Genomic DNA, 22,413 nt, shown 5'->3' with positions numbered 1-22,413 from the left:
TTCATAATAGTTTTGAAATGTAGGTATCACTAAGACCACTTTTACATCTATGCAAGAGGGTCTCCTTTGCCCTAGACCCCTGTTTTAAAGAGCCTCCCTCCAGGTCTTCTCCACCCATGACTCTCTCCGAAGGGCTTGGAGCTTGTAAGTCAAGGACATCTGCCCAGCACAAAACTTTAATCCCCTTCTTGTTTATAACTTGGAATCCTAAACTTTTGAATTCGCTTCCTAAGCAAACTTTAACCTGCTTACTGGGCCTATGTAAACTTCTTCTTCAGGTCATCTCCCTCAAGGCAGACTATGTTTCTGATATGCACCTTCTTTACTCCAAAGTATGACCTAAGGGCGAATATTTGCAGTAGTTTGGATGAAGATTGGACATGCAGGCTTTGGTATGCAGGCCCATGTTCACACTGCTCTTATGAGGCATAACGGAACTGAGTTGGATAGAGACCAGTGGCAGACCGGGAGAGAGACCGATGCTCTGTGGCTAACTTCTCTCATGCTGCTAGATTCCCACAAGAAACACTTAAGGAGTTTGAGAATCTTAAATTTGAGTCTGAGCTTTCATGTTGCAATGAAGATATATTTGCCAAGATATAAGAATAGAATTGTATTTAAACATGTGTTAGCTATAAATTTTAAATAGTTTCTAAATACATTGTCGATATAGAATGCAAGAGCTTCCATTTTAATCCTTGCCTGGAGCCCAACACATGTTAGGAATGGGCCTGGGTATTAGTCTAACTCTAAAAGTGTGTTAAAAATTCTGAGATAGATACCAAGTAACTTTCTTATGATCATAAAGTGAGACTAAAATTTTTAAAACTGCTTTATTGAAATATGATTGACATAAATATCTGTATATATTTAAAATATAGAACTTAGTGTATTTGAAGATAAGTATATACTTATGAAACCATTGTAACAATTAATGCAATAAGTTTATCCAGTATCTCCAAAAGTTTCCTTCTGCCTCCTTTTACTGTGTGCTTTGTTTTCTTTTGTTTTTCCTTTTCTGGTAAAAGCACTTAAAATAAAAATCTATCCTCTTAGCAAAATTTTAAATATAAAATACAGTATTGTTAACCACAGGCCCTGTGTTGTAGGATAGATCTTTAAAACTTACTTATTTTGCATAACTGAAACTTTGTACCCTTTGACCAACATCTCCTCATTTCCTTCTCCTTCCATTCCCTGACAACAACCATTATACTATCTGCTTCTATGAGTTTGACTATTTTAGTTTATACATATAAGTGAGATAATGTGATATTTTGTCTTTCTATGTCTGGCTTATTTTAATTAGCATAATGTCTGCCAGGTCATCCATGTTATTGCAAATGGCAGCATTTCCTTCTTTTTTAAAAGGCTGAATGATACTTCGTTATATATGTGGTATGTAGCACATTTTAAAAATTCATTCATTTATTAATGTCTGATAGAACAGAGCAGAAAGCCCAGAAATAAACCCACACATATATAGTCAGTTGATCTTTAACAAGGATGACAAGGATACACAATGGGGAAAAGATAATGCCCTTAATAAACGATGTAGAGAAAGTTAGATATCAACTTGCAAAAAATAAAATTGGACCCTTATCTCACACCATGTACACAAGTCAACTTGAAATACATTAAAAAGTTAAATGTTAGACAAAACAATAAAGCTCTTAGAAGAAAACATAAGCCATTGGACTAGTCAATGATTGATTGGAAATGGTACTAAAAGCACAGATAACAAAAAGGAAAATAGACAAGTGGAATTAAATAAAATTAAATGGCTGCTACATGGCAAAGGAAACAACAAATTAAAGGTGACCTACACGATAGGAAAAAATATTTGCATACCATATATCTAATAAGGAATAAATTCCAAAATACATAAGAAACTCCTATAACTCAATAGCAAAAAACCAAATAACCTGTTTAAAGATGGGGAAAATAACCTGAATAGGCATTTTTTTCCAAAGAGGAACAACTGGCCCACAGGTACGTGAAAAGGTACTCAACATAACTAATTATCAGAGAAATGCAAATCAAAACCACAATGAGATATCATCTCACACCTGTTAGGATGGCTATTATCATTGAAAAAACAAAAAGAAAAAATAAGTGTTAGAAAGGATGTGGAAAAGTTGGAACCTTTGTATATTGATAGTGGGAATGGAAATTGGTGCATCTGCTGTAGGAGAGTTCTCAAAAAATTAAAAATAGGACTACTATTTGATCTAGCCATCCCACTTCTGGATATGTATCTAAAGAAACTGAAATCTGGATCTCAGAGGTATATCTACACTCCCATGTTCGTTACAGTATAATTTGCAATAGCCAAGATATGAAACTCAGTGTTTTTTTTTTTTTTTTGGCAACTCACTAACATTTATTTAACCCTATCATCAAGTGTTTAGGAACCCATTATGGACGGAGGATGAACTGTTTTATCAGGCTATTGAATACGTGGCTGGGTCCAGTGGTATCCTGTGGTGATTTCAGAGTGTGTCTTCTAGAATAATCTTTAACATTTGTTCAACACGTGTTTATTAAATGTGACCTCTAAGTTTGTTTACATTCTACGTTAGGCTATGGGAGCAGGAGATGATTAGATGCAATTCCACTTTTCAAGAGGTCCATACTCCAGTAGTGGAGTTTTGCTTATCAGCAGACAATTACATTTCAATGTGGCAAATAACAGAAAAATGTATAACATTTAGTATAGTAGTGGTATCAAAAATTGAGGCAGCAAATATTGTTGGAGGAGAGTGAGCGAATAAGTCATCAAAGAAGAGGTTCTAGCTGAAGGATGGGGAAGCAGTCTTTAGTCACATTTACAGGGTAAGGCCTATGTCTTCCGAAAGCGTTCTCCCAGTGTCCCTGGCTAGTGATCGTTTCATCCTCTGATCGCCTGTAATATGTAGAATCTGTTATTTTGTATTTAACTTCTGGATTTTGGTATTGTTTATTTGTTTTTGCAAATGACCTGTCTCCCAAATGCAAGTCCATAAAGTCAGGAACACTTTATGTTTCTTTGAATTCCTAAAGAGTAGCCATTGGAAATTTTCAAGTAAGAAATAACACAATGAAAATGCTGCTTATGTAACAAACCTGCACATTGTGCACATGTACCCTAAAACCTAAAGTATAATAATAATTAAAAAAAAAAAAAAGAAAATGCTGCTTAAACTCAGTTATTGTTCATTCAAAAGTATTTATTGATCGGCAATTAAATGTAAGGAATTGTATTTAGGTTATATCTTCCAAGTACATCATATCTTCTCAACTACAAAGAAAACTCAGTAAGGGCAGAAATAATGTCGATACTGTTCATTGTTTTATCCGCAGATGTCAGCACAATACCATGTATTTAGGAATTGAATGATTTTTGTTTGATGACTAATATGTGAAAGACTTTTAAGGATGATCAAGGCACCTTCCTTGATCTTCAAAAATTACGTATCCAACTAGGGGTGTAACACAAATTTCAGACCTGGTCTTAGGAATCAAAAATTTTAAAAAGTAGTGGAAAGATAAAAATAAAATGACCCAATGGAACATGCATGACTTTATGTTGATTCTCTTTCTCTACACTTCACATTTTTTTTTTTCAGGTTTCAGTAAAGAATCTACACAAAGCAAGCAAACCATAGGGTTTATTTCTCTGGCCTGGGTTAGAAAAAAGCATGTTTTGGGCTGTTGAGCTACTGATTCCCATGATTTGCCAAGAGGGAAATTTCTGGCAGAAAGAGGCTATTAGCCATTATTTATGACTAAAGTAAATCCAAAAGATATAATTCCGTACCAAAATTTTTAGAAAGAATTTCCTTAAGGTCCATTTTATTTAAAAATCAAATTAAGCAGTGCTTAAAATTAAGCATTTTACTTCCAAAGAATTTCCTTTAGGTGCGGTAACTTAAAAAGCATCTTACTTAAAAAATAATTTTTAAGCCTTTTACTTAAAAAAGCATCCTTTTCCTGGAAAATAATTGCCTCGTGCTCAGAATGCACTATAAGACATTTTAGAACCTCTTTACCTTCCCATTTGTAAACACTTAAATGCATTAATACTTGCTTCATGAAAAGAAAGACAAATGCTAAATGCTAAGCCTGTAAGCATTTTTTTAGCATTACACTTCACCATTATGACTCAGAAAACTCCTTGCAACTTGTCAATTTTAATGGAAAGGACTGCAGCCCAATAATATCTTAGTGACTGATGTAATGTATTAAATAGAAATATCTTTTAATTAATAACTTTTGTCATTATTTTCATTAATTTTTATTTTCAAGGTAATCAAAATAGCTTAGAAGCCTTCCTTTTGTTCTAGATTATTAGCGTTTTCTCAGGGGGTAGGTAGAGGGTGAGAGGATCGAATAAACTGCCAGATATATTTTATGCTTGTTTTTCTTCACAAATATTATGTCTTGCAAATAATTAAAATTAAGGATATGTACTTCTTCAGATTTGACTGTAATTTTATTAATTTTTTGATATAGTACTAATGTGTCTTTTGAGATGATCACTTTGAAACTATTAGACAATTTCAGTCTATATCATAAATCCTTCATATCCACCTTTGAGGCTCCTAGCACAACAAAAGTGTCTTAGGTTTAGCAAAACATTTAAACCATTTGCTAATTTTTAACGTATAAGAACAAAAAATCTGAGCTCTTTCTAGCTGTCAGAGCTGTTCAGGAATGTGTTGTGCAAACAGAGAAAGTGAGTTTCCTGTCACTAGAAGTATTTAATGTAGCCTGGTAGACAACTTGGTGGGCTTCCTGGGGAAAGAATTGAAGCAGTAGATTTGATGAGAAGATATTTTATGATCCTCTGGCTCATCTTAGTAACCAGCTTATGCTATGAGAAAAACAACATAATATTTCTAAACCTGCTGTACATCAGCAGAATAGTATTCCTTAGAGGGACTATATGACACATTAAATTCCAAAAGAAATCTCTGAAATGAAGTTTACTTTAAAACTTAAGTATAGGAAATAAGCCCTTTATATATTTAACTTTGGAGCAAAAATGTTAATTTTTGGAATAGATTTTGCCTATAGGTTTGTCATCTTTTGTAAATTACCACTGTTAGTGACAGCTTCTTCTAAGAAAATATTTTTATATTTTTAAATGATAGATATTAACTGTTCTGAGCTATTATTAATTTCAGGGATTTGGACTTTTCAGTTAAATCTGTCAGACTGTAAGTACAAAAAATCCTGTCTTATCTACCTCCTATGAGATAAATGAAAGAGGCAAATCTCTGAGAATTGCTAACCTTCTCAAAGCTCTTGTTCTTTATAAAATGTGGATCTAATCACATCTATCTCATGTATTTGTAGTGAGAAATAATAAAAGAAATCAAACATGTTTAGGATTGCTATAGTGTGTTACAAACAGTAAGGACTAAATTTTAGTTATTGCATTTAGTTTTGTCTTAAGTTATCCATGCAGATGATTACAAAATTTCCATCAGTATTTTTTACTATCCCAGAGTACATACTCTGAATTTCTAAGCAATTGCCGAACATTTCTACTTGAGTATCTTGCAGTATCTGCAGACTTAAGGTATCCAAAATTTAACTCGTCTTCCCCCTCTCAACCTGCTCCTACCACTTACTTATTCTTCTACATGTTGTGACCCTATTGTTTTTAAGGCACTGGGAAGGGTTCTGAGATTATATAAGACACAATGCTGGCCAAATACCACCACAGACTCTAGTGGAGACAAGAATGACAAAATCTCTTGCAAAATGTAAGGCAGCATTGCACATTAAGTAGGAAGGGTTGGAACACATTAAGGACAACAAATTCTGCACCTCGTTGTATAGAAAACTGACTGAGAAGTAATAACATCACTGTGTAAGCAATGGTCCAAACGAAAAACATCAACACCATCTAAATATTTAAGTTCTCCTAATCATGCATATAAATAGTTTGCCAACTCTTTTTAAGTTCTGTTTCTGAAATTTATCTCCAATCTTCCATGCCCTGCTTTTTTCTCCTGTTGACTAATTTTATTTAGATCCACATTATAATTTCCAAATGTCTCCTAACTTTTCTCCTTTGCTCTCTCTCCTCATTCTACCCATCCTCCATCCTCCATAACTCAGCAGAGAGCTGCCCTCTCCTCTCCTTTCTTTTTTTATTTCTCATCATCTCTTCGCCTCACTACTATGCAGAGGCAGTATGGTGTAGTGTTTAAAAGTAGAGACTGTGCTGCTAAATTTTTGGTTTCAAATCTCACCTAAACTTGGGCAAATTGCTTAACCTTTATGTGACCTTTTCCACAGGTAAAATGGGGGAATAGTACCTACCTCATATAGTTGTTTTGAACAGTAAATGCATTTATATGAATTAAGCACTTGGAATAGTAGTTGTCATGTAAAAAAGGACTATATGTATTTTCTATCGTTATTTTTACTACTTCTGTCTGGAGAGAAATTTTTCTCAAGCACAGCCTGCTAGAAACTCCCTATTAATACTATATACGGTTCTGTGGCTACAAGATGGAGGCTGACTTTCCCAACACTGTGGAGTGGTCTTCACTACCCCAAGCTACCTCAGGGCTCTTCATAGCCCTAGGAGAGCTCTTGAGTCCACTACCAAACCTGTACCCACAACCCTCAGACAAATACTTCATTTTAGTTCCAGTCAAATTCTCACTGCTCCCAAATCGAGGTAAAGTACTTTAATCCCTACGATTTGCAGCCTCTCATTGCTTGCTTAGAAAAAAAAAACTACTTATTGTTCAAAACCAACTTACTCATCATTTCACAAACACTCCTTTGCCACTTCTTTTACAGAACGCATGCGTCTTGGGAAAACAAAATGGCGATAGCTGACATCCAACACTGGCTAGCTACCAGGAGCCCTCTGAAAGCCCTACATGTGGCTACTCCTTAACTCTTGCAATCCTTTGAGGTAAATACTATAAATTTTCCTAAAGAAAAGGAGACCAAAACAGAAAAGTTAAGTAAAATTTTCAGGATCATATAGCTGTTAATTGATGAACCTATTACTTGAGACCAACCCTATGATTTTAAAGTCAATAATCTTGATTTGTATGCTTATTTTATACTGTTTTACTTACAAGTCTCAGTCTCAAAGACAACTAAGTGTGATGCTTAGATTGCTTGCCCGCTAAATGAAAGTTTTTATTGCCTTATATGAGAATTGTCTAAAATATATTAACAATTTTCACAATGAATCAAAATAGAAAGGCTAAATCATGTTCTTCATCCCTTGATGGGTAAGTAAAGACATATATGACCATTTTGTAATAATACGAGGTAGTTGGTATAATTTGGATATTTGTCCCCACCCAAATCTCCTGTTGAAATGTAATACCCAGTCTTGGAGGTGAAGCCTGCTGGGATGTGTTTGGATCATGGGGGCAGATCTCCCAAGAATGGTTTGGGCCATCTTAGTGATAAGTGAGCTCTTAGTGATAAGTGAGCTCTTGCTCTGAGTTGACACAAGTTCTGGTCCTTTAAAAGTGTGTGGCACTGCCAGTCCTTTACTTCTACTTTCACCATGTGATGTTTCTGCTCCCGCTTTGCCTTCCACCATGACTGAAATCTCCCTGAGGCTTCACCAGAAGCCAGGCAGATGCCAGCACCATACTTCCTATATAGGCTGTAGAATCATGAGCCAATTAAACTACTTTTGTTTATAAATTACCCAGTCTCAAGTATTTCTTTATAGCAATGCAAGAATGGCCTAACATGGGAGCCCTCCTAGAATTTTTACAATGTACAAAGGGCTATGTTGAGGTCTTTATAAGACTTATGGCATTTAAGCTCCTAGCAATCCAATGAGGCAGGTATTATAATTATTTTCATTTTGTAAATGAGGAGACTGAGGTCCAGAAAAAGTCATTTATTCTAGCCACATAGTGACAAAACTGGGAATCAACAGAATTTTGCCTGACTCTAAAGCCAGTACATGTATGGCTACTATGTTCTATTAACTTCATTTAATAATGATTTGAATCCAAAATGCTTTCAGTGAAACCAGCTTTGATATTCAAATGAGTAAATATTAGCTACATAACAAAATTATATGGCATATCAAATACATTTCTGATAGGTGACTCTAAATCATGTATTTTACATGTTGAAAAATATATGAAAGGGCTTTTGATTTTTGAGATGGAAAAATTTATCCCAACTTTTAGATTACATAAAAATAATAATTATATACTACATGTTGTGGAATGACCATTTTCTCTGGGACACATGTTTTCCATCTAGAATAAAATACAAACCATTTTTTGAAAAAAATATGGTTATTTGCTTCAGTTATTAGTCTGTGCCACTGAAATAGGGTTCTCTTCAAGGCTTTGAATTAAAATAATTATCAGGATTGATTCACTCAGCAAGTGTGGGAATGCGATGGTTGCTCTTTTAGAGAGGTTGAGGGGAGAACAGAATACAGGAAAAAGGGCCTTGGCCTGGGAAAGTGACCATCATCATCATGAGAGATGAGTTTAGTAAATAATGCCAGACCATATTTAGTACTGAATAAATATGGAATGGATAAAAGCATGATATATTTTTAAACCTTTAAAATCTTGTGTCAGTCATAGATGATGAGTTGAATCAATGTTGATTTCTACTCAATAAAGTAAGAATATTCTATAAACAAACGGGTCAATAATGGGCTGGGTTTTTTTTTTGTTTGTTTGTTTTTTTTGACAAGAGAGTTGTTGCATCAAAGCAGAGGTTGGATTGTGATCACCTTCAGGGATCCCACAGGAAACTTTATTATACAGTAAGAAGTTGGGTTAGATGAGCTTTATGCTCCACTCCACTCCTGAGACAATGTGATTCAGTGATTTCTTGATGGAGAGAGAAAAATGCATAACAAAAACAAAAACAAAATAGACTTGCTCATTTTTGAGATGAAAGAACCTTAGAATTTCTTGGACTCAGGTTCTCAGTTCAGAAGATAAATCAAAGTGGTAGGATCAAGAGGGGTTATTATTTCCATGACGCTGAAAGTGGCTAAAGGTGGAGGCAAAAGAAGTAACCTGCTGTTATTAACCTAGCCCATTAAAGGCTTGAATTATGTCCTAGTTAGATGTGTCATCTTGATTAAGAAATGACTGTTTCCCAGATCATGGCACTAGAACAGGTTTAAAATAATGAATCATTGGAAATAATTCCTGTGGAATATTATTACATAATATGACCCAAATTAATGCTATGTTACATTTGAATGGTACATGAATAATTCTTACTGTGTTCACATATATTTTGTTATCTTCTTAGACTCACATATAAGTCTGGGGTGGATATTACCATCATCTCCGTTTTATAGAGGAGGAAACTGGCCCTTAGAGAAGCTAAATAACTTGCTCAAAATCTCGTAACTAGTGAATTTCTAAAATAAGTCTTAAAAATAGATTCTTGGGTTCAGAACTCATTTTCTACAATGGCACCATTTTCATGTGAGTCTGCTGCAATAATCAGTAAGGCTGTCATCACCAGCTGTCTTGGTTCTCTACCCAGATCCCTCTTCTGGAACCCTGTCAGGTCAAGTTCTACACTGGTCATAAAGCAGAGGAATCCATTCACTGATCTTGGTTGACAAGGATCAACTAGTAACCCATGTTCTTTAACAGAGAATGACTTTGTTAAGAGTGTAGAATTTGGTGGTGCAATGAATGGAGATAGGGAGAGAGCTAACTGAACACCTGCTGTGAATCTACCTGTTCTCTGTTGGAAGTTGCTTATATAAGTTTCCTTAGAGGGAAGATCAGTAGTTCTCAGGCACTAGAATAAGGATCCATGTGTATATCTTAAGAATCAGATGGTACAGAAGCTGGACTGTCCCTGATGCTTTGACCATGATTGCCATATCTCCAAACATGGCTAACTCTAAGAGGTCACGTATATTTTGATGCATCAAGAACCAGAGACCTCCATTGTGTTCAGTCTCAAAGGGCATACTTAGCTAGTGATCATCAACTGCATTGCCATTTCTAAAGGAAGGGCAACATTTGCGCTTCTCACTATGCCAAACATTCGGGAATAACTTAGTTACCAGGAATGAAGATTTTAAGAAAATATTCTTTATTTATGCCCTTTGGCTTTAACTGTGCAAAATGGCATTTTCAAAGAGCCATTCTTTGGCTTTACAATAAGACCACTGGCAGTTCCTCTGGCTTTTTGCGTTCATGGGCTGGAAGGCACTCTGTGACACTAATGAACATAGTAGCACCTACAGCCTGAAAAGGTTGGATTACAGAGAGCTTACTTAACATTTATTTCCCTGTAAATCAATAAAACAGCCAGAATCTGTTCAGATGAGCTGCTGTGGGGATAGGAATTATGATGTTGCCTAGGGAACACCGTACAGCAGTGTTTAAAAGCTTGGGTTCTGGACCCAGTAAATGCGCTTGCCAATCACAATTCCATCATTTCCTATTTGTTTTGAACAACATAGTCTGTCTTCACTGAACCTCATTTTTCACAACTGAGAAAAAAGAGGACTCATTCATTAACTTATTACTTTTGGTTTTTGGTTTTTTGAACTCCTACTGTGTTCATTACTATATTAGGTGTTAGGTATACCCTAGTAAACGTTATAAACACTGTCTTCAAGGAAGTTTCCAAGCTGGTGACATTAAAAGGTCTGTATTCATAAGGTTATTTTGGGATTTAAATAAGATTATGATGTAAAGCCTTTAGTAAGAACCTGGTATCAGATACTCTTCAATGAATGTTAGTAAACTCAGGAGGCATGCAAGAACTATCTTAAAAATACCGAAAGTGTTCTCAACTAGACTTTTTCTCTGTGGCCCCAAGAGCTACATTTAGGACACATGAGGGGGTAAATAATACATGGTCAATTTAACTTGATGACCTTTTGGTAGTAAAATTCCTCATTAATTACTGCTTCCAGAAATGATGAGCTCCTGCTCACTCCAGGGATCCATGAAGTTACATGAATATCTGTTAGGAATCCCATGGAGACAATTCCTGCATTGAGTGTGAGGATTGTAGCCATCAGTATTTTGTACTTTTTAACAGTCATACTAATACTTGTTGAATGCTAATTATGTACCATAAATATTCTAAGCACTCTCATTCATGAAGTTGTTTAATGCTTACACAAATTCTATGAAGTGGGCACAAACAGGATCCCTATGTAACTGAAGAGGAAACTGAATCCCGGAAATTAAACACTTGCCCAAGTTCATACAGCTAGCCAGTAGCGAAGCTGGGAATCTAACCATAACCTAGTATAAAAAATATATAAAAGAGATGCATCTCTTAATTGAAGTTGGAGTAGAGAAGCCTAGTTTGTTGGTCCTGCTTTTTCTTTACTGAGCTGCTGCAGCATACTTGGGAATTCCTAAATTTCCTTAGAATGCCATTTAACGACCACTGGTCTTCCTCAGTGGTTGTTAAATACCACTATTACTCTTCCAGTAGTTACTTTATATAAATATTATGTTTACTGCTTGTTTCAGTTATTTTAGGAGGTTATTGTTTGGGAGGAAGGAAAAACAGACCCAAAATGCAAGTATTCTTGCATTTTAACATTAAGCCAAAGGGAATACAACATTTTATTTATTATATTATTGCCAATATGTGAATTTTGTGCCTTTATATAGATAAGGGCTAAAATGATGACATAGTTTCCTAAAAATTGTGGGTGATTTTTGTCTTGCAACAAATAGAATTTCTATTTTGGTTTTTGCTTTATTTTACAATAAATAATTATAAAAAATGTAATTGGTCTGTGATATCCAGAAATCCTTAGGTTTCTGAATCACTGGTTCAATATTTAAGGTGTCTTCTTTGACCAAAAGTTTCTGTCAGAAAATGCTGTTGATGCTTTGCTTTGCTCTTCATGGAAGCTGTCACAGAGAAAGTGGAAATATTCACCACAGTTAGGCAACGTAATGCCCTACTCCAGTCTGCATTACATTCTCTGTAAAGTGGGCCCCTATGTAGACAGATTTCCTGGTCAACTTAATACTATTTTAGTAGAAAAGTAATTCCCTTAAGGGAAAAAAGTCCTTGTGATCAAAGAGGCTTGAAGATGTTAGAGAAGGTGTCTTTAAGAAAATACCTTAAATGCAAATATATTGATGCTTTTCACAAAGCAAATGTTTTCAAATTCATGGCCAATTTATTCCTGAGAACACCTACTTATTTTCTCCTTGTCCTTCTAATCTTTTCTCTATTTTGTCATATATTGTATATAGACAATGTATATAATAAACATACAGTTTAAATAATAATGATAATGACAATACACATGCTCATACGTCTTATCACTCAGTTTACAAAATAGTACGTGCGCTCGCTCTATCTTTTAAACTGTATGCCTCCCCTCCAGCTGCCATTCTTTACTGCTGCTCAGGCTACCAGCTCTCCTCTAATTCTATTTCCATCTTCCTCTCTTTTAGGAAGGACACTCATGAAACATTTCTTCATCTGTGGAGGTATTCAGTTGGTTTTGTTCCCTGGCCTTGGCTAAATAATACTGGTCTCTTTTGTAATTTTCAGGCAATGTAGAATTCACTATGGGGCTCTTTGTGCCCTTAGGATATTACATATGTGTTTTTAAATATATTTATCCTAGAGTTGGTTTTGATGTTGTTTTCCCTCACAGTAGAGTTTGTTTTGATGTCGTTTACCCTAACAGTTTAAAAATTACATATGTATGTCAGGCGTTGCCTACTATGCATCAGGCAGAAGAGATGAATATTTATTTGAGACACAAGGATGAACAAGACCCAATTCCCTGCTCTTAAGGGGCTTGAAACCAGAAGATATCTATATATACTTTTATTTTATTTCTAAAAAACACTGAGGATAATTTTTTAAATGTCCTTCTAGAAGCCCTAATGGAGGTTTGTGTCTTCATTTCATTGCAGTCAAGCCGCTCTGCTGACCTCTGTGGCTGTCCCTGTGATTATCTACTCTAACAGGAGGCTCTCAGTGCTGTATCTCAGGATAGAGTCAAGTGGGAGTGGTGGTTGTGATAGGGTGGGGTTGTAGAAAATACTAAGAAGTGCCAGAACCTAAATTAGAAGCACCCATAGGCTTACGGGGCAAACTTATTACAAGTACAGATTTTTGTTATTATATTTTAAATCTACCATTTCTTGTTCGCTAATTACATGCCAGGCACAATATTATGTGCTGTATACATATTAGTTCATGCTAATCTGGAAGGAACTGTTACTGTCTCCATTCGAAATGCAGGAACGGAAACTCAGAGATTAAGCCACTAACTCAAGGCTACTTAGAAGTGGCAAACCTAAATTTGACCCCAGGGCTTTCTCTGCCCAAAGCCCCTTAGTTCATAACCATTATATTGTACAGGCTTCACAAATAATTTTAGTTTGACAGGGAGAACAAGTTAATATCTAAAGGGTGTGGCAGCAAACAGATGGTAGTTCAAGCAATTAGTGGGCCTCAGAGATGTATAAGAAACAATTGGAGCCCAGACAGGCAGCCAAAACAGAAGTAGGGCGGCCAGTGTTTTAAGGGTGTTTGCCAGTGGGCTGCCATTCTAGAAGTAGTAAAGTGGAGAAGAGAGAAGCAAGGAGCACAACCTAGAGGTGCAAAGTACCAGAGGACTAGGCTCCTGGGCACATTACAGAGTCAGGGGCTCAGGCTGGGGATGCAGCAGTCACCAGGAGTTTCACGGGCAGGCAGAATAAGATTCAGAAACTGGGCACAAGGATAGAAAGAAACCCAAAGCCACGCTTACTCTTTGATTAGTCATGCAGTGCTTGGCTGGGTGGGGCTTCAGTTGTTTTAACCTCCACACCTGTTTGTGAGCATGAAATGCCTCATGTCCTAGAAAGGATCACTTCGAGTCTGGCAAGTGGGAGTGATGCACCAGTTTCCTGAACTCTCCAGAAGCATCTCGCAGAACTCCAGTAGCCTTTTTCCTATTTTTAAGCAGGTGCTCTTAAAAAGCTTAATTTTATATTGACTGCTGTGTTTGGATTTAGAGTTCTTTTTAAAAGAAATTCTGAAATATTTTCAGAATGTGTCTATGTGGATGTGTTTTGTTAAGGAACGTATTTATAACTCTGGATTCCATTTCCTTGATCTACACCCTTATTGTTAACATTCCAAAGTCAATACTTCAGCTTAAAATTGTTCTCTGACAGACGTGAGTTACCTGTTTTACAAGGACTGGTTAATTGGATATAGTAATGCGTGCTTTGCTTAAATGTGAGGAAGAGCTAATTAAAAATGAAATAAAGTGAGATTTCTTAGAATTTGTGTAGGCTTCAGTTCTAGCAACAGGTTTTAGTAATTATTTAATTGTTTTCATCTTATTTTATTTGTATATCTTTAAAATTTTATGGTAATTTTTTTCATGTTACAAATGACAAGGATTTTACAAGGTGGTTTTGCAAGAGATGAAAGGAATGTAATAAGGAATCTTGGGTTGTGGGCTGTGCAAAGTAATGGCCATATTGATGACTCCTCCACAATCTCTAGAAAAGCATTTATTGCTCTCTATTGTTTGTATGTTTGTGGATTCTTCATAGGGAACTTGAAGAAGCAGAGTTTGGGTTGATGCAGAATGCAAATAGATATGTATTCTCATGTTGGAGCTGGATTGGGAGTGAAGACACCTGACTTCAGAGTTATCTGGGAAAAGACATCATGGTTTCCTTGCTTACTTGTTGACAGAAGCCAAATTCAATTCATTTTAATTTAACTTAGTTAATTTATAAGGTATTAATTGAACACCTATGGCATGCCAACTGCAAGCCTGCAATATGCCAGTGGAAATAGATGGTTACAGAGCTAAAGTGAAAATAATATAAAGTATGCTAATTTAGGAGGACCAAATACATAGGAGATGCTTTTTAAAGATAATGACATTAAGGCTGAAAGATGATGTGGAAATTGGTAAGATGGAAAAGTGGGAAAGAGAATTGTAGAAAGAGGGATGAGCATGTGCAAAATTTCAGAGTGCATGGGAGGTTCTGAGAGTGGTGACCAGTCTGGGGCAAACTGTGGAATGGAGAGAGATGAGTTTGGAGAGTGAGGTGGCCGATATTGGTGGGGCTGTAAGCAGTGAGACTCACTGAAGCAACCTTACCAGGGGAATGGATGATGAGGTCTATGTTTAGAAATATCACTCTGAAGGCTGTTAGAAAATGGATTGTGGGAAGTGGGTGGTAGAGAGGATAACAAGGAAGAGTGGTTGGAAAACATGAATTGGCCAACAACTCTTTATACTGGTTTTCTACATTGCAGTCTCATGTATTCACAATGCTTGGAATGATGCTTCTCTCTTTCTTTTCTTTTCTTTTTCCTTTTATTATTATTATTATTATTATTATTGAGACAGAGTCTCACTTCATCACCCAGACCAGAGTGCAGGGGTGCAATCTCAGCTCATTGCAGCCTTGACATCCAGCCTCAACCTCCCGGGCTCAAGTGGACTTCCCAGGCTCAATTGATTCTTCTGCCTCGGCCACCCAAGTAGCTGAAACTACAGACATATACTACCACACCAGCTAATTTTCTCTTTTTTGTAAAGATGGCATTTCACCATGTTGCCCAGGCTGGTCTTTATCTTCTAGGCTCCAGCAATCCTCCTGCCTTGGCCTCCCAAAGTGCTGGGATTACAGGCATGAGCCACTGTGCCTGGCTGCTTCTCATTTCTCAACCCCATGGCCAACCTCCCCCAACTCCAACTCACTGCTCTTGCCCACCATTTTCTTTTACTGACTTCTATCCATCCTTCAGGTTTCTGCTTATAAGTTACCTTCTCAGGGAAGTCTTTCCTCATTACCCAGTCTATGTCTAGCTTTTTCAAATATGTATATTAAAGATTGATATATTGTTAACATAATTCTTTCTCTCTAGACTTAAAACTCCATGAAAAACAGACTAATGTTTATATTTATTTGCTCTCTGATTCATTTCTAGCAGCATCTGGCAGAGTGAATATTTAATAAATATTTGGTGAAAAGATGGATGAATAAATTCTAGGTTAATATTTTTAATTCCTTTAAAGAGTTTCTTTGAAGAGCACATTTTTTCCCTCTCTAAATTCCAATCAACAAATTTAGAGAGTGTTTTTAAGTAATGTTAGTGATGGTCTTGCATCATTCTGAAAGTTAAAAAAAAAAGTAAAATAGAAAAGAAAAGAAACACCAAACACCATTGTACCTGAATTCTGTGGAGGTTAACATGGGTCATTCTGATAGACAGTCTTGTTCCCTGAATCTGTGATGAAGTTGCAAGACCAGATCATAGCTCAAAAATGGCTTGACTACATTTTCTCTTTCTCCCTCTTTATAGATAGTATATAGGTAGGTTTTCATATGTTAAATTCATGGGTGACTCTGTTATAATCTAATGAAAATGTTGCTTAATTTCAATTCAATTTATTGAGCATGTTTCTATATCAGTTTTATGCAAGATGCTGTACCAAGCATAGGAAATTCCTTCACAGAATATAAACTCCAAGGTGGCAAGACCATATCTACTCTACTCAACATTGTATTCTCCAAGGCAGAACACTGACACTGACAAAGTAGGCCTTAATAGATATTTGTGATTGAATATATGCACAAATGGATTACCAAGATTTACAAGGCATATTCTCTGGTCTTTAAGAAACTTGTGATATAATAGTAGGATAAGCTAAATTTCAGGTCTCAGACCTGAGATCAAGCATTCAAGAAAGAAAAATATCAGAGATGTCAACTAATATGTGAGAAGTTGCACAACTTTACCAACCATTTTTTTTACCAGCCACATTTTACAAACATATTCTCTGGTAGGAAACAGTTGGAGAGCAGTCCCAGTCCAGAGCAATTCTCAGTGTCTTAAACCCAAGAGACATCTAGCAAAGCAGTGTTTTCTGATTCTTGTGCCTGAAGGGTCTCTCTTTATCTGTTCACATTTTAGGGATGTTCAATAACTGAGTAATGTACATGGAGTGTTTTCCTACCCTGGGTAAGAACAATGCATCAGCTTCAGGGCCTTTAATTTTCTAGTTCCTATTGCTAGTCTTGATTGGCCCTTTTTTTCTCCCTAAAATTATCTGTTAGACAGCACCCAAAAGTAAAAAACAAATCTAGAAAATTCAACTCAGTTCCCCCCCAAAAAGGAGTCAGGTGCACATTTATTTCCCTTATATCTGCTTTATTATACAAAGAAATCTACATATGGTGATGAGTAGGCAATGTGGCATAGATAATATGGGAACAGAAGTGTGTCTCTTGTGAATAGATGCATTAAAAGATATTTTGGACTCACAAGATAGATTTAACATTTTCCAAAATGTACAAATTTAAGTTTGCCGTCAGTTTTCCTGTGGAGAGAATATAGCAACAAATGAGAAATGCTGAGCCCATAGGCATTTCATTAGCATCCAAACTTCACTAATGAATCCTAAAAATGTATTCAAGTTTCCCCTCTTATTGATGTTTTTAAAAGGAGTGACTGCAATTTAGAAATATTTTTGAAACTGGTGCTGATTACATAAGGATGATGCTCAAATACATCACAATTTATATCCCTGAAAACGTTTTAATTTTTTTTTTAATTTAAGGGAAACACACACTTAGGAGTCTCTTTTCACAAAAATTGTTATTTTTCTTTTATTAAAAAAAGAACCAGAACAATATGCCGCATATGTTAGATGCTCATTTGTATTTCATCTATATTTTTGAAAATATTTAAAATGACCCATATGTTTGTATACATTCCAGTATATCATTCATTATTTTATAATTTTTGAACTAATGTTAATATGTCTTGGAGATGATTAGTTTATAATCTTTAAACTACTTTTGGCTACTTGATTTTTTAAGTGTAATTTTTACTATAGCACCAACATATATTCTGTTGAGATATAATACTCTGAAACAGAAGAAGTTCTTCAGATTTTGCAGATATTATCCCCTGTTGTACCAGGCATTAGGGGGCTCTAACATATCCAAGCCTAGTTGCTAAAGCTGAACAAAAACATGGCTCATTCTACCAGATGTGGATGGGATGCTTAGGAGGGAGGATATTCCTTATCCCTGGAAATAATCCATATGGACTGTGAGACTACTTGGTAACTTTTCTGTAGAGGAAGTTTAAGCAATAGATTATCAAGTGGAAGTTGAACTAGATGACCATATATTTCCTTTCAACTTGGAGATTTTAGAATTCTCTGATTCACTCTTACTTCTAGAGTATGTGGAGATATTGTGATATCAGGGACTCCCAAATTCTACCAACTGGAAGGTTCTGTTTGTTAGAGACAATATGATATGATTCACATATTCCTTAGGCCCTACATCACACCTTCTAATTTGTCTTAATATATACTTTTACCTTAAATATGAAAAAACATTTTAATACTTACTTAACTTGAGAACAGAAGAAACAATCATTTTTATAAGTTTTGCCATCAGATCCACAAATTGGATCATACATGTGATGACAAAATCTCTGTTGTCCTGGTGGTAGCTTTTTATAATGACTGCAGTCAACCTGAAAAAACATGTTAAAAACCTTCAACTCTTTCAACCAAATCTTTATTATCAGGATTTAGGATTTTCCAAGCAAGCTCAGAGGGCTCTCAATGCATGTTTCTTATTACAATTGTTGGTTCTCATCTACCCCCTTCAAGACATTTCAAATGTAAAGATGTTTTATGTCAGATACAAAATCATGACTGATAAACATCTTTATCATAGTTGGTTCCCAAATCATAGCTTAATGTAAAAATAGATTTTTTTTCTCACTATACTGGTTGATGTGTCAGTTCTTAAAATACATGGCATATTCTCAAATGCAACCATTCTCATGGGAATACTCAGAAGTGTCATATATTTTCTGTAGGAATTATCCTACTATTTCTGTCTTTCACTGAAAAAGCTCAATATGAATGCAAGTGTGAAATATAGGGATAACTACTATCATTTTAATGACCAGTACATTATTGACAGATTTTTACTACTAATTATTGGTAACAATTTACTTGTTATATACTTCACCGGCACATAGATGAATGTATCTTAATATTGTAGTTGGGAACCAGTGTTCTAAATTCCTAGAGCAAAGCCTGTGGAAGTAGGTAGGCAATTCCCAAGAAAAGTTTTTCATATTTTTAAAAAAATCTATGAGCATATAGAAGAGCATATAGAGTAAAGTCAAACACATCTGAATGCAAATCCTATGTGACCCTGTAAAAATTATTTTACCTCTTTAAACTTTAGTTTCTTTACCTGTAAAATAAAGATAATAACCACATTGTAGGGTGGAAGTAAAAAGTATGTAAATGAAAAGATATGTGTACAATGCTTAGCACTACATTGCATGGAAAATATTGAATGAATAATAGGCACAATTTTTTATCTTTTGATTTCTCTTTCGGGTCTACACAAACTCCAGCTGTATACAAAAGACTGCATCTCCAGCTTGTTTTGTCTGAGAGGTCTAGGAATGATATTTTATTAATTGTTAAGTATCTCTACTTGAATAGCTTGGAATATACTCAAACTTAAAGTTGAATTCTTCTTCCCCTCCAGATATGCTTAATTAATTAATTCATTCGTTCATTCATTAGCTTCCGTACACCTCCTGTTTTCGGGCTAAGGTTAGTGGAGCTGATGCAAAGATAGGTATGCATGGCATAATGGCAGGAGGACCTTAGAGGCTAGTGCAGCAAAATAGAAACAGCAGTGCCTGATGGTAAGTATATGCCAGCGTGATTTCACTTCCTCTTCTTGCCTGCTCAAATCCCAGGGAGAGAGTTTATGTGATACTCAAAAATGTGATGGGAAACTACCAAGCTCGTAACTTTCAGTAATCCTTTACATCCTCTCACAGCTACTAAATCATGAAGGATGGCTTGAACTCAGGCCCATCTGACTCCAAAATTTGTATCCTTAACCCTATGGTTGTCTTTAATAGGTAAAACAAAAGTCTCAAAAGACATAAAATAAATTTCCCAGGCCCCAGTGTCACACAGTTAATAAGCAACAGAGTTTAGAGTGGAACTCAAATTAAGTACCAAATAAGATTTTTACTACCACACCTAGATTTTTTCAACAATAGTCATTACTCTAACCTGAGTCATAAATGGAAGGCTAAATTAAATCCTTATTTTCTAAGACAGAGAACAAAGATATTTGTGACCCATTTAAACATCATAAGAATCATGACTTGCCCTTATTGAGTTTCACTATGTGCCAGGCACTGTGCTAAGCTCTTTTCAAATACTATGGCTTCAAGTCTTGGAATGTTGTAAGTATGTTGCCCATGGCCGCCACGTGATCAAAAAGGTGGAATTAAAGACCAGGCCTTTCTAACTTTGTTGCTGGTGTCTCACCACCTTGTTCTACTTTCTCCATTTTAGAAAGATCTGCTGACAATTTTTGAAATAAAACCAGTTTTGATACACATAAAGTAAATATTCAAACATATAGAAATTTAATTACTATGTAGTATCAAATATTTCCTTACTGATACTGACTTTAAAATTACGTAAAAGTAGGATGGGTGTACTGACCATCTGTTTTGTCTGCTTGGCACATTCTATACCTGGAAGAAAAACAAAGACAAGACAATATTAAACTCTGGAAGAACCTAATCTTACTAGAAAAATAATCTTTGATTTATGCTTTAGCTTTCAGCCTGTCATAAAAATGTAAGTCTCTCTTCACAACTGTGTATCAGCATTGTATTAAAGGTTGAAGCTCTTCACACGTATCTTTAAATTTTTTTCTTTTTTGGAGTGGAAGTGGAATCTAGTCAAAGAAATGGAAAAGATGCCACGATGAATGAGAAGTTTGTCTTAATATTTTCTACCTCATAACCAGAGCTCAGTAGAGACAGAAGAAGTAAGTGAGTCATATTTAGGGAGATCTGCTATTGTGGACAGGGGTAGATGATAGATGTTGGAACAGTGGTTGAAAATTCTAGGGAGGCCAATTTTAACTCAATAATAGAAGAATAGCCCATGGTGCCAAACAATTGATTGTAATGTTTTATGAATAAATGAGTTCCCTGTAAATGGTGACATCAAGTCAAAGCAGAGTCTGGATGATCATCTCCCTAAAAAATTACACAAAGTATTCTCATGAATAAGCATTTGACTTTAGCTGACTGTTAACATCCACTCTACCCCTGAGGTGATGTGATTTAGCGATTTGTTGGTTGAGGCAAAAGATGCATTTTAAAAAGTTTCCCTTATTATTTATGTGATGAATTACATATATCCCAGAATTACATAGGCAGAAGACTGCATGAGCTAGTAGTAGAAGGGCAGGGGCAGTATTATCAGAGATACTCACTGAACATGGTTGCAAGTGTCAGAGCCAAGAGTAGGACAATGGCTGTTGCTCTCATAGTACTGAAGTGGCCAAGGCAGTCAGATGTAGGGAAAAGAAGTGACCTGGTGTCTGTCCAGCTCACTTGGATCCTGCCTTATATATTTTCAAGAATTCCTGCCTTAATTATGAAATAGCAATTTCTAAGTAGTACAACTCCAGAAAGAGGTCAGAAATGTCTGCGAGCCATGGGGATTCTTTTCTTGTGAAAGACAGCTAATTGCACATGCCATTTTAATAGCTAGTCCCCAAACCCAGGCTGATGGATGAAGAATGAGATGGTAACTTTGCTTTGAACTACAATTACGTACATAATCAGTGGCATTTTTCATTTCATACAATAACTTGCAATAGACAAGCCACCAATCTTTTGGCCATGGTTTAATAAGTTTTAATTGTTCCTTAATTAAACCATGAGTCATTTGAATTCTTTAATAAAGGCTACAAAAGTGCTGATTTTGGAATGTGCTAGTTTTCAGTTAGAGTGAATCTATGAGAAAACTCTGGAAGAAGCTCTTGCAGGTTTTGTGGGCAGAATTGGAGGACACATTATACTACTAATGGAAGTATTAGTATCTAAGGCTGAAATTCACATTTATTTCCCTTCAAAAGTAAAGAGATAGCTGGAACTTATTCTGGTGTGATCTGGGGACAAGATCATCATACTATCTCTGCGAGCTGAAACTTCGGGAATCTTGCACACCTGAACTAATTGCCAGCTACACCACTCTGTATGTGACCTTGTGCAAGCTATTTATCCGCTATAAGCCTTGGCTTTTTTAATCTTCATTTGATCATCTCATAAATATTAATGAGCATTTACTCTGTCTTAAAGACTGTAAATTATCTTGAATATGCCACAGTCCATGAAAAACTGTGACTGCTCTCATGTAGTTTGAGAGAGACTGTCTTCTTTTTTTTTTTTGGAGATAGAGTCTTGCTTTATCAGCTAGGCTGGAGTGCAGTGGCATGATCTCAGCTCACTGCAACCTCTGCCTTCTGTGTTCAAGGGATTTTCCTGACTCAGCCTCCCAAGGAGCTGGGATTACAGGAGCATGCCACCACACCTGGCTAA

General features: G+C 35.8%; 1 protein-coding gene and 1 long non-coding RNA gene across 2 annotated transcripts in view; one reads left to right on the top strand and one right to left on the bottom strand.

The window, feature by feature from the left end:
• LOC131383666 (uncharacterized) overlaps window positions 1-22,413 on the top strand; it is a 132,778-nt gene that overhangs the window by 28,231 nt on the left and 82,134 nt on the right. The window contains exon 3 of the long non-coding RNA XR_009213850.1: window positions 6,805-6,922. This is a non-coding gene — a long non-coding RNA (uncharacterized LOC131383666). The remainder of the gene's footprint in view (window positions 1-6,804; window positions 6,923-22,413) is intronic.
• On the bottom strand, window positions 17,138-21,411 carry SPINK9 (serine peptidase inhibitor Kazal type 9). The gene is made up of 4 exons (XM_032158290.2): window positions 21,303-21,411; window positions 20,519-20,550; window positions 18,368-18,495; window positions 17,138-17,323 (listed from the first exon to the last, which is right to left on the bottom strand). Exons 1-4 carry the CDS (start codon window positions 21,355-21,357, stop codon window positions 17,278-17,280), a joined length of 261 nt encoding a protein of 86 aa, XP_032014181.1. The 5' UTR covers window positions 21,358-21,411; the 3' UTR covers window positions 17,138-17,277.

Source organism: Hylobates moloch, unplaced genomic scaffold, assembly GCF_009828535.3.
Source record: "Hylobates moloch isolate HMO894 unplaced genomic scaffold, HMol_V3 SCAFFOLD_6, whole genome shotgun sequence".
NCBI classification, from domain to species: domain Eukaryota; kingdom Metazoa; phylum Chordata; class Mammalia; order Primates; family Hylobatidae; genus Hylobates; species Hylobates moloch.
The sequence above is the reverse complement of the archived record's forward strand: the minus strand, read 5'-3'. Positions and strand labels throughout refer to the sequence as shown.

Excerpts from the sequence above, each read along its gene's own strand:
- SPINK9 (XM_032158290.2), bottom strand. The coding sequence starts at position 21,357 with ATGAGAGCAACAGCCATTGTCCTACTCTTGGCTCTGACACTTGCAACC. Across the intron at positions 20,551-21,302 it reads GACACTTGCAACCATGTTCA|GTATAGAATGTGCCAAGCAG; the intron begins GTGAGTATCTCT and ends TTTTTCTTCCAG. Across the intron at positions 17,324-18,367 it reads TTCTTCTGTTCTCAAGTTAA|GAAAACTGACGGCAAACTTA; the intron begins GTAAGTATTAAA and ends TTCTCTCCACAG.